This window comes from Aquarana catesbeiana, linkage group LG06 (assembly GCF_042186555.1).
Source record: "Aquarana catesbeiana isolate 2022-GZ linkage group LG06, ASM4218655v1, whole genome shotgun sequence".
NCBI classification, from domain to species: domain Eukaryota; kingdom Metazoa; phylum Chordata; class Amphibia; order Anura; family Ranidae; genus Aquarana; species Aquarana catesbeiana.
Genome location: NC_133329.1, coordinates 4,912,973 through 4,926,113, shown reverse-complemented (window position 1 = coordinate 4,926,113; position 13,141 = coordinate 4,912,973). Strand labels below are relative to the sequence as shown.

The window sequence follows — 13,141 nt, the reverse complement described above, 5'->3', positions numbered from 1 at the left end:
CCCATCAGTGCTACCTATCAGTGCCCATCAGTGCTGTATATCAGTGCCCATCAGTGCTACTTATCGGTGCCGCCTATCAGTGCCTATAAGTGCCACCTCATCAGTGCCAATCAGTACTGCCTCGTCAGTGCCCATTAGTGAAGGAGAAAACATACTTATTTACAGAGATTTGTAACAGAAACAAAGAAATTTATATTTGTAGCGCAAAAACAAAAAATAAAAACCCCAGATGTGATTAAATACCACCAAAAGAAAGCTCTATTTGTGGAAAACAAAATAAAACAACTTTGTTTGGGTACAGCGTTGCACGACCGCGCAATTGTCATTCAAAATGTGAGAGCGCTAAAAGCTGAAAATTGGTCTGGGCAGGAAGGTGTATAAGTGCCCAGTATTAAAGTGGTCGATGAATTGTCATTTTCTGGCAATTTAAATGGATTAATATTTTCTTTTTTTGGTAATTTCCTTTTTACTATACCACACATTCCACCAAAAGAATGTAAAAAAAAATACATAAAGCTCCCCCAAATACAAAGACTCTTTGAGTCCGGTGTGGATTTTAAGGGGTGCCTCATGCAAAAAAACCCATTTGAGATCTCCCAGGAAATCCATACCAGGCCCTTAATCTGAGCACGTAGCCTGGCTAGCCAGGAAATAGGGAAAATAGGGACGGATAAGCATGTGCCCCCCTCCTTGAACTATACCAGGCCACATGAACTCTGAGTAGGGTGGGGGATGACTTGGCAAAGCACCTTGTCCCCATGTAGATGAGGACAGGGACCTCATCCTCGCAACCCTTGACTGGTGGTTGAGGGGGACCCAAGATTCCAGCCTCCCCTCTGAGACTGGGTTATGAAAAAAGTAAACTAGAAATAAAGACACCCAAATATCTGACAAGTCCTAATAAAGAATTAAAATCCCAAAAAAAGCCCCTTGCTGTCAATCCTTTGACAATCACAATGCCCGCCACTGCTGGCTCACCAGGGAAAAAAAAAACCTGATAACCTAATGCACACAACCGATCCCTGATTGTAACACTAGACAAATATAAGCTCTCTGAACTGTCATTGGCTATATAAAGAAAGGGTTGGGCAAAGCGGTGACATCATTGCTTAAATATGGCCAGTGGCCAGTAGCCATATTTGGGAAATTATGCCAAACCTGTCCCTGTGCCCATTTGTTTACATGGCCAGGCATTCCCAGTCATGGAAGTGCATAAGTTAAATGGACTTCCTTAACAATCATTAACAGCATTGCTCAAATATGGCCTTGTGGTTAGTGAATGGGACGGGGGCTTCCATGGTTGGTAAGGACACAGTAGCTGAAGCAGCCATTGCTTTCTTAACAACCACTGACAGGCAGAAGCTGTCATATTCGTCTATGCTGAACTTACATTCGGACAGAACACTGAGGTCCTCCCTAGTCCAGATCCATACATTTTCTGTATGTCAGGGCTCAGTAAATCTCAATGGTGGCTATAAATTGCATCCTAGCGCCTAGGCTTTTGTCAGATCAATCTGGTTCCGTGCCGACTACCGAGTGTGCTGTGTGCTAACTCTGAGCATCACCCTGTCACTCCTTCCACTGACTGCGCTCCGACCACCAGGTCTGCCATTAGTGGGTGACTGCCTATGCATACATAGGGGCCCTAGTCTCCCGAGCTGCCCACTTTGCTACAATTTCCTTTGTTTGGCTTGAGCAGGGGTGGGCAGGGTGTCAGGGGTCACCAGTGGTGGAGTGCGGTTCAGTCAAACTGAGGGAAGGGCCACATCTTGCATCACTGAGCCTGGATAGAGTTGGTCGGTAGTGGTAAAGAGGAAGGGGGAGCTTTCATGGACCGACCTGCCTATTGAATGTGTAGGTGCTACAGTACATTGCTGCTGCACAATTCATATACCTGTGAGCTGAGCTGATGTTTTTGGTCTGCCTTTTTGCTGGAGGTGATGTTTCTTTGCTAGAGGGGATGTCTCTTTGCTGGATTGGGCTGTCTCTTTGCTCTATGGGGCTGTCTCTTTGCTGGATTGGGATGTATCTTTTCTGGATTGGGATGTATCTTTTCTGGATTGGGATATCTCTTTGCTGGATTGGGGTTTCTCTTTGCTGGATGGGCTGTCTATTTGCTGGATCAGGCTGTCTCTTTGCAGGTGGGAATGTCTCTTTGCTGGATTGGGCTGTCTCTTTGTTAAAGGAGAAGTATGAGAATCTGTTTTTTTCCATATTCATACTTACCTAGGTGGATGCAGCATCGGTCTGATGCTGCATCTGTCCCCCGGTGCTTCTTCACTGAGAACTGAGTGATCGAATACCGCCAATGACTCGGTTCTCTCAGCTCCCCGAGCAGAGAGCTGCTGACTGTTATAAAAGTAAAAAGATTTCGCGCATCAAATCTATCATATAAAACTCACTAAAACACTCCACATAAAAATCCTCCCATTAAATATTGTGTATAATATTTGTGCATAAATGTGCAAACACAAAATCATTAACTCCAAAAAATAAAAGTGAATGAATATTAGAATAAGAAGTTCATAAATCAGGAAAAACAGGAAGATTCCTCACATCCAATATTGTGTATAATATTGGGCATAAATGTGCAAAAGCAAGTGATTAACCCCAAAAAAAGTCCAAGTGAATAAATATTGGGATAAAAAGTTCATAAATAGTGAATTATATCCGCTGGGATCAGATGGATAGGGAGATACATATACGGTGGTAATGCTGGTGATAATCTTCATATAAAGACTGCCGGCCTAAACAGGCTCTCTAAACTCTCACCTTAAGAGAAAATTATTCGGGCATCAATGTATCACTTTGTAGTATTTTGAGTAAACTTGTTTATTTGTATCTGGGTTCCCTAGATGAAGTCACGAGCGGTGACGTAACGCGTAGGGCGTGGCAGAGAGCAGACTTTACCGGAAGTCACGTAAGGAGGCACCTCGGACGCCGCTCCTTCATTGTTTATGCTTTTAACATTGCTTTTAATGTAAGAGTCCACTTTTTAAGATACAAATAAACAAGTTTACTCAAAATACTACACCATCGGAGGCTTTCTCTCTCCTCCCCCTCCCCCCACCGGGCCGGCATAGCCTAGGTGGAAAATCGCTTCTTTGTTAACAGGTGGCTGTCAGATTGAGAGGATAATTCGGTCATCATCATACCAGCATGCTGTAACGCACAACACCAGTTTAAAGTGATACATTGATGCCCGAATCCTTTTCTCTTAAGGTGAGAATTTAGAGAGCCTGTTTAGGCCGGCAGTCTTTATATGAAGATTATCACCAGCATTACCACCGTATATGTATCTCCCTATCCATCTGATCCCAGCGGATATAATTCACTATTTATGAACTTTTTATCCCAATATTTATTCACTTGGACTTTTTTTGGGGTTAATCACTTTGCTTTTGCACATTTATGCCCAATATTATACACAATATTGGATGTGAGGAATCTTCCTTTTTTTCCTGATTTATGAACTTCTTATTCCAATATTCATTCATTCACTTTTATTTTTTGGAGTTAATGATTTTGTGTTTGCACATTTATGCACAAATATTATACACAATATTTAATGGGAGGATTTTTATGTGGAGTGTTTTAGTGAGTTTTATATGATAGATTTGATGCGCGAAATCGTTTTACTTTTATGATTTTTAGAGTGTAATGTGAACACTTTTTGATTTTGCTGCAGTCTTTTGTTTAGATATCATCATAACTAGTCCACGTTTTGATTTTTATTATTTTTGTGATTGTCACCCCACTCCTTTTTTCTCATAATAGCGCTATGGACATCACCATTTACATTGCTGACTGTTAGCGTCTCTCCACTCTGCCCCCCCCCCACACTCATCTGAGCGCTGAGCTGTGGAGGGGCGGGGAGTAGCCTTCTCAGGCTCTCAGCGGTTCGCTGATAGGTTGAGATGGCCATCAGTCCAGGCACCTGGTGGATCCAGACTCCATTGTCATGATGATATGCTGCCAGAATTGATTCCAGTGACGTCAGCAGAGAGCGGACTTCAGACAGCTCTCTGCTGAAAACGGGTCACAGGAGTGCAAAATTAATTGCACTCCTGTGAATCATAGAAGGAGCCCAGCCAAATGAGGATGTCTCTTTGCTGGATTAGGATGTCTCTTTGATGGATGGGGTTGTCTCTTTGCTGGATGGGGATGTCTCTTTGCTGGATGGGGATGTCTCTTTGATAGATGGGGTTGTCTCTTTGCTGGATGGGGATGTCTCTTTGCTGGATGGGGATGTCTCTTTGCTGGATGGGGATGTCTCTTTGCTGGTTTTGGCTGTCTTTATACTATATGGTTTGTTGCAGTAACAGATAAATGTAACTTTAAAATTTATGAAGGTTTCATTGTGGTGTTGTTGTTATTGCAGATCATAGGCTTGTTCCATCGTATGATTCTGGATGGGGCTGCAGCAAACCTGGAGGAAGATGAAAATAAAAATGTTTCTACATAATCCCCGGGAACCGTAATTGACCCCTACCCCCGCTGATTTTTTTAAATTCATTTTTTTTTAAACCCTATTGAGCATCTGTGGGCCATCATCAAATGGAAGTTGGAGGAGCGCAAGATCTCTAACATCCACCAGCTCCGTGATGTCGTCATGGAGGAGGGGAAGAGGACTCCAGTGGCCACCTATAAAACTCTGGTGAACTCCATGCCCAAGAGGGTTAAGGCAGTGCTGGAAAATAATGGTGGCCACACAGAATATTGACACTGTGGACCCAGTTTGGACATTTTCTCTTAGGAGTGTACTGACTTTTGTTGCCAGCAGTTTAGACATTAATGGCTGTGTGTTGAGTTATTTTGAGGGGACAGCAAATTTACACTGTTATACAAGCTGTACACTCACTACTTTACATTGTAGCAAAATGTCATTTCTTCAGCGTTGTCACATGAAAAGATAGAAGAAAATATTTACACAAATGTGAGGGGTGCACTTACTTTTGTGAGATACTGTAGGTGTATATAGGAAGATGTCCCTGAAGTTTTGCTGAAGTAAGTCAAATGGGCATCCCATAACCTCCCATCCCTATCCAAATTATTAACCCTCTGATAAAAAAAACAAAACAAAGCCACGCACTGTTTTCTGACTTTGGTGTGCCTGGCTGTGCAGGAGTATGGGGTCAAAGTTCATCTGCAGTCCCTACTGGGAGGGGTTGGGGGGTGCTGCATATAAATTACATTTTCCTATGATTTTGTTTTTTTTAAATACAACTTTATAACAGAGCACAGAACATGAAACCAACATACAGATAAAATGTTTTCATAATAAAATAAAAAAAAAAAATTTAAAAAATCAGCGGGGGTAGGGGCTAATAACGGCTCCCGGGGGTTATGTAGAAACATTTTTATTTTCATCTTCCTCCAGGTTTGCTGCAGCCCCATCCAGAATCATACGATGGAACAAGCCTATGATCTGCAATAACAAGAACACCACTATGAAACCTTCATAGATTTTAAAGTTAAATTTATCTGTTACCGCAACAAACCATATAGTATAAAGACATCCCCATCCATCAAAGAGACATCCCCATCCAGCAAAGAGACAACCCCATCTAGCAAAGAGGCAACCCCATCCAAAGAGACATCCTAATCCAGCAAAGAGACATCCCCATCCATCAAAGAGACATCCCCATCCAGCAAAGAGACAATCCCATCCAGCAAAGAGACAACCCCATCCAAAGAGACATCCTAATCCAGCAAAGAGACATCCTCATTTGGCTGGGCTCCTCCTATGGGTCACAGGAGTGCAATTCATTTGGAATCACTGGAATCAGTTCTGGCAGGGTGTCATCATGACAATGGAGTCTGGATCCACCAGGTGCCTGGACTGATGGCCGTCTCAACCCATGTGGCCACTCCAGCACCAGATCTTCAGGCACTGCCAACCCACTTGGCTGCAGCTGCCCCTTTCAGTAGGTCTCCAGGCTAACTCTAACTCGCCAGTCCACCAGACTGACTCTTTGTCAGGGCTGGGCTCAGCCCTTCCTTCTCTGAGCTGGCTGCTCAGCTGTCGGCTAGTTGCCAGCTCCTATCTCTCCACAGTGACTCACCTGTTGATGATATCCTGCTCATCAGTCCTGTCTATTTAAGCTGTTTAGCCCAGATGATCTCTGCCTTCACCTTGGTCAACATCACAGAGACTATCTCCTGCGTTTCTGTTAAAGACTTTCTTGGCTGACATTCTTTCTGGCTCTAGATCCTGCTTGCTGTTCCACTACGCTGTTTCCTGGCTTCCTGACTTTTTGGCTTGTCTGACTATCTGTTCCGGTTACCGAACTTTGGCTATGTTTTGACTACGTTTGTTCTATTTACTTTTATTATTAAACAACTGTGATTTAACTGTACTTCTGTCTCAGCCTGATTCATGATTTCTGAAACTCTTCACCATTTCACCCGGCTGACTCTCAGGAGATCTCTAGGAAAAGGCTGAAGACTTAAGCACACCACTGTCTTCAAGGGAGACTGGCTACATGTGGCAGTCTCCTCCCTTTGTTAGTCCACACAGTGTTGACTATTCACTCTGTCTGCTCTCTTGATCCCATGCCTCCAGGAAAGACTTCATCCCCGTGTCATAGCAGGATCTTTCCAGCACCTGAGACCCGGCCCAAGGCAGGACACCCCCCCAGACTAAGGGGCACCACTGAGAACAACCAGCAGCCTCATCAACACTGTATCTCTATCTTCCACCAACTGCCCCTGCTGGCATGACCCATATCTATTAATATTTATTATTATTATTATACAGGATTTATATAGCGCCGACAGTTTACGCAGCGCTTTACAACATTAGGGCAGACAATACAAGTACAATACAATTCAATACAGGAGCAATCAGAGGGCCCTGCTCGTTAGAGCTTACAATCTAGGAGGGAGGGTCAAGTTATACAAAAGGGTAATAGCTGTGGGGGATGAGCTAATGGAGAAAATAGTGCAGTTATTAGATGGAGGCAGGATAGGCTTCTCTGAAGAGGAAAGTTTTCAGGGATCGCCTAAAAGTGGATAAATTTGGAGACAGTCTGACAGATTGGGGTAGGGAATTCCAAAGGATGGGCGAGGCTCGGGAGAAGTCCCGGAGGCGGATATGGGAGGAGGTGATGAGGGAGCTAGAGAGCAGGAGGTCTTGGGAGGCGATTAGGTTGGTATTTTGAGACTAGGTTAGTGATGTAGCTGGGGGCAGAGTTGTGGATGGCTTTGTAACTTATTGTTAGTATTTTGAATTTAATTCGTTGGGCGAGTGGCAGCCAATGGAGGGATTGGCAGAGAGGGGTAGCAGACACTGAGCGGTTTGTAAGGTGGATGGGTCTGGCAGCCGCATTCATGATGGACTGCAGGGGGGATAGTCTGTTTAAAGGTAAGCCAATGAGGAGTGAGTTGCAATAGTCAAGGCGAGAGATAACCAGGGAGTGAATCAGGAGCTTTGTGGTTTCATTGGTTAGAAAGGGACGTAGTTTAGAGATGTCGCGGAGGTTGAGGGGGCAAGCTTTGGAAAGTGATTGGATGTGGGGCTGAAAGGAGAGTTCAGAATCCAGGATAACACCTAGCACCCTGACATGTGGGGACGGGTGGATGGTTGTGCCATTGCTCTTGACAGAGAAGTCAAGGGAAGAGGCACGTGTTAATTGAGTGGTCTGCCCCCTGCCAGCCTACCTCTGAGGATTGGCTGAGGCTTCATAAATATTCAAGGCAGCTCCTCCTAACCTCCACCCTCTAATTCTAGAATATTCTCCAACTTTCTAGACCAGGGGAGGCACCAGAGAGCTGCTAGGATGAGTCATCTGTAGTGTGTATCACCAATAATACTTAAATACTGATTTTGATCTGGAAACTGGAAAATTGTTTTTTTTATTTTGTTTGGAGGAGTGTGGAATCAAAAGTCATAGTACTGAGTGTATATAATAGTCATAGTACTGAGTGTATATAATAATCATAGTACTGAGTGTATATAATAGTCATAGTACTGAGTGTATATAATAGTCATAGTACTGAGTGTATATAATAATCATAGTACTGAGTGTATATAATAGTCATAGTACTGAGTGTATATAATAGTCATAGTACTGAGTGTATATAATAATCATAGTACTGAGTGTATATAATAGTCATAGTACTGAGTGTATATAATAGTCATAGTACTGAGTGTATATAATAGTCATAGTACTGAGTGTATATAATAGTCATAGTGCTGAGTGTTTATAATAATCATAGTGCTGAGTGTATATAATAATCATAGTACTGAGTGTATATAATAGTTATAGTGCTGAGTGTATATAATAATCATAGTGCTGAGTGTATATAATAGTCATAGTACTGAGTGTATATAATAGTCATAGTACTGAGTGTATATAATAGTCATAGTGCTGAGTGTTTATAATAATCATAGTGCTGAGTGTATATAATAATCATAGTACTGAGTGTATATAATAGTTATAGTGCTGAGTGTATATAATAATCATAGTGCTGAGTGTATATAATAGTCATAGTACTGAGTGTATATAATAGTCATAGTGCTGAGTGTATATAATAATCATAGTGCTGAGTGTATATAATAGTCATAGTACTGAGTGTATATAATAGTCATAGTGCTGAGTGTATATAATAATCATAGTGCTGAGTGTATATAATAGTCATAGTACTGAGTGTATATAATAGTCATAGTGCTGAGTGTATATAATAGTCATAGTACTGAGTGTATATAATAGTCATAGTACTGAGTGTATATAATAGTCATAGTGCTGAGTGTATATAATAGTCATAGTGCTGAGTGTATATAATAGTCATAGTACTGAGTGTATATAATAGTCATAGTGCTGAGTGTATATAATAATCATAGTGCTGAGTGTATATAATAGTCATAGTACTGAGTGTATATAATAGTCATAGTGCTGAGTGTATATAATAGTCATAGTACTGAGTTTATATAATAGTCATAGTACTGAGTGTATATAATAGTCATAGTGCTTAGTGTACATGATAGTCAATAGTAGACAAACAGTCGCCAGTCCTAAAGTGGTTAAATGCATTGGTATAAGGAAAATTGTTAAAAATTTGTTTACGCATTTTGTACTTTGGATGTTGGTACCAAAATAAAACTCACCACAAATATGCAAACTCAATCATGAGACGGATCTCTGAAGACTATTTCCATAATTCCAACCTCGAATGTATCATTCTGTCTGCTATCACTGGACGTGTCCCGTCATCTCTGTCCGGAGATCACACCAAACCTCAACATGATGTCTCCGTACTCCTTATCTATTTTAGTCTCTTCAGTCTTGGGACTCGTCTTGGCAATCCCTTCTAACACTTGTATTGTGATGGGTAACCTGGACAGCATCAGAAAGAAAGGGAAGTTGAATCCCACTGATGTGATCTTTCTGGCTAAGGGAATTGTGAATATTCTTCTCCGGTGTGTGCTGAGCTTACAGGGAATGTTCTATGTCTTGTGTCAGGCATACATTTATGCTACAGAAGTACGTGGGTTTATGAACATATCAATTTACTTTTTGTTCTATTACAACTTTTGGTTGACCTTCTGGCTCTCCGCTCATTACTGTACCAGCATCACCAATCTCAGCTATGGGTTCTTCATCTGGTTAAAGAGAATTGTGTCAAATTTCCTGAGTCAACTTCTATTCCTGACAGCTCTTGGGATGTTCATTGTGAGTGTCCCGTGGTTCTGGACTGTCAATGCAGAAAGTATCCACTCTTCTGAGAACAGCACAGAAGCCTCTGGTAACAGGTTCCATGTCAATCTTCCCTATGTTGTTCCTATGACCTTCCTAGGCCGCATTCTGTCATTCTGCCTTAGTCTTCTGTGCCTGGTCCTCACTTCCTCCTTTCTGCTCAGACACGTCTGGAGGGTGAAGAATATTGACTCTGGATCAACACGTCCAAATCTCCAGGTTCATGTCACTGCACTGAGGACAATCTTCTTCTTACTTCTCCTCTTCATATTCTTCAGCGTATCTCAAATGGGCTTATTTCTTCACAGTTTCTCATTGATAATAGTCAGTTGGGATTTACAAATATTATCCCCATCAGTTGAAGCTGCTGTCATCTTCCAGGCCAGCAACAAGCTGAGAAGGATCATTCTGAGAAGATTCTGGACCAGAAGCTGGAGGAACACAGAGAATTAAAATATGCCTAATTTTTTTATTTAAATTTTTCGATTTAAAAAAATCCTTACCTTAAATGTGTAAATATTCACTATAACATTCTAGTTTAATAGTGATCAGCCTAAAATGTTTCTTAAAGGGTTAGTTCACCTTTACAAAAAAAAACTTTCAATGTAGATAAGGGATCTCTGTAGATAAAAACGAACTGTGCAGCTCAGACTAAAGTTGACTAATGCCCTTGCTATAGGTTTAGGCCATTCATGTAATTCCCTGACTGGAATACTCCCAGTATGTTGCAAAGTGAGGCCTAGTCATTACTGCTCACCTCCACCAACACAGCTACTCCTGGTGATCATTGTCACTGGGGCTGGAAATGGTGAGAAAATCCTAAATTTGGAGTTTTCAGCAGAGCAGGAATAGAGGGGACACCTGTTCTCATGACAATTCTCTAAGAGGGGTTTTCCATGATTTTACCATAATCTCATGTTGTGTGTACAGGGCAGGAAATGATGAGGAAGCGGTCAAATGAACACATTAAGCCTCCCTAGACTCCTTAATGATTCAAATTGTCTGTACTTACCTCCTCCCTTACTACCTGTAGTCCAGACAAAAAAAATAGTACTGGACTGACACACCTGGACATCCTATAGAGCTGAATGGGATGCGTCTCCTGTTTTTGGGTATTCCCCACTCAAGCCTATGGGATGTTAGTGCTCATCACTGGACAGGATGCAGACAATGAAGGAGGCCACAGCCGTCAAAGAAGGACCTGTTGAGAACCTGCTGGAGGTGGGGAATCAGATCTAGGTGTTGAGGGTGGGAAACTTTTGATATACATAATTACATTTTTATTCAGGCTGAAAAAGTTTTACCAATAGAAAAACATGAATAAAAAAATGTAAAATCTTCTTATATATGGCCCTGCACCCACTGTTGATCTTGAGCAGGGATATGCAATTGGCGGACCTTCAGCTGTTGCAGAACTACAAGTCCCATGAGGCATAGCAAGATTCTGACAGCCACAAGCATGACACCCAGAGGCATGATGGGACTTGTAATTTTGCAACAGCTGGAGGTCCGCTAATTCCATATCCCTGATCTAGAGGAAATAAAGCAAACCCTTATAAAGCATGGTCCAATTTGCTTCAACTGGGAAACATTCCTCCCTGATCCTCTAAGGCACACAGTCAACATTCTATGGTGTTATCACTTATAAATATTAATATAATACAACATCCAGCTTTTTTTTTAAACAATTAACTGAGATGATTAGAAGTAGCTCCTACGAAAGTCTGTCAGTTAGGCACCCTATTCCCTTGGAGGTTTTCCCCTTTCTACATCCATAGTCTAGGGCAGTGTTTCTCAACCAGTGTGCTGTGGCCCCCTGGGGTGCTGTCTGGGTTACCCTCTGAATCAGCGATGAGTTACCATGATGTTGGCAGGCGAGGCAGCAGCACCATAATGACCAATGTCCATGTGATGGGGGACTGCTTAATTGGGAGGTGGAGCTGTGTGACTGAGTGGCTCAGTAAAGAAGGGACTGTTTGGGTGGAGCTATGTCTTCAGGGACTCTGATGCTATGGGGGACTCCAATGTGATATGAGTGAAACTTAGGCTGTAGAAGTAGACTTAGATAAGGGGGAATGGGTAGGGGGGTATTAGGGTAATGGGTATCTCAGCCGAGAAGCCGGTAGGTTGTGATATGGGTGGAGGGGGGGGGACAAGAGGAATTGGGGTCCCTAGATGACCTAAGTGATGGGAAGCTCTGATGTGATGGGGGACACTGATGTGATGGAGGACTCTGATGTGAAGTGGGCTTTCGTGTATAGTGGTTTCAGGGTTTTTCTGATTTTAAATGATGAAATGTGAAGTTGCCTAGTTCTCAGATGATCCCCATCTTTTCTGGGGTCACGTATATATTTACCTGTAATTATCCATATTCCCATCACACATGTTCCTGGAGAAAGCTCTATGGTACTGGGTGTTATAGCGCTGCTGAAGACTGGATCATAAAAGCCTCAATGAAGATATTTGCCAGCACACCATAGAGCTTCAAGTTGAGTCCAAATGGTTTTATTATTAAAGCATGATCAAATCATAAACATGAAAGTGCAACATTTTGGAGTCACGCAGGACCCCTTTGTCAGTCATCATCATCACATGTCTGACGAAGGGGTCCTGCGTGACTGTGATCACACTTTAATAATAAAACCGTTTTGGACTCAACTTGAAGATCCATGGTGTGCAGGCAAATATCTTCATTAAATATATATTTATCTATCTTAAAACTTGTTCTACATACCGAGTTTTCATACGGAGCAGTTAGTTGCAAGGACATATTTCATACAGTGGACATGTTTATCCGGAAACATCATTTGTAGAAAAAGGAATTATTTTTAAAGTCAAACTGGTTCAGGCAGTATGAACGCTGTTTACGGGAAAGACAATCCCATATCCTCTTCTTTTTGGAGGGCATTAACTAACCAGTTGGATGATTAACTTGTTCAGATTCGTGCTATAGCCGAATTACTGATTCCTATATAAATGACACTGACAGAGAAAGGGGTTAACACTAGGGGGCAATCAAGGGGTTAAATGTTTTCCCTTGTGAGTGTTTCTAACTCTGGGGGGGGGGACTGACCAGAGGAGGAGACATATCGAAGTTCGTAATTACTACGAACAGCAGATCTGTCCCTTCTCTTCTGTCAGAATGGGGATTTGTGTGTTTACATACACAAATCCCCGTTCTGGCTCTGGTGCCAGCGATCGCACGTGGCCATCGGACATCACGGCCGTCGGCCATGTGCATCGTGCCCAGACATGGGCACTGCCAAAAAATTCATTTCTTTTCGTTTCATTTTTTTTTTCTTTTCATTTTTTGGGTCATTTGTTATGATCGCAATTCGTAAATTCGTACATTCGTACATTCGTAAATTAGAAATTTCGTAAATTCGTAAATTTGGTAATTCGACAATTCGAAAATCCGAAAATTTGAAAATTTGAAAATCTGA

The 13,141-nt window shown here is 42.0% G+C and overlaps 1 protein-coding gene across 1 annotated transcript; it reads left to right on the top strand.

The window, feature by feature from the left end:
• The first annotated feature begins 9,245 nt into the window (after positions 1 to 9,245).
• On the top strand, positions 9,246 to 10,151 carry LOC141147415 (taste receptor type 2 member 40-like). The gene has a single exon (XM_073634649.1). It carries the CDS (start codon positions 9,246 to 9,248, stop codon positions 10,149 to 10,151), a length of 906 nt encoding a protein of 301 aa, XP_073490750.1.
• The last annotated feature ends 2,990 nt before the right edge of the window (positions 10,152 to 13,141 follow it).

Bases quoted from the DNA above. Each gene is read 5' to 3' on its own strand.
- LOC141147415 (XM_073634649.1), top strand. From the start codon at position 9,246: ATGATGTCTCCGTACTCCTTATCTATTTTAGTCTCTTCAGTCTTGGGA.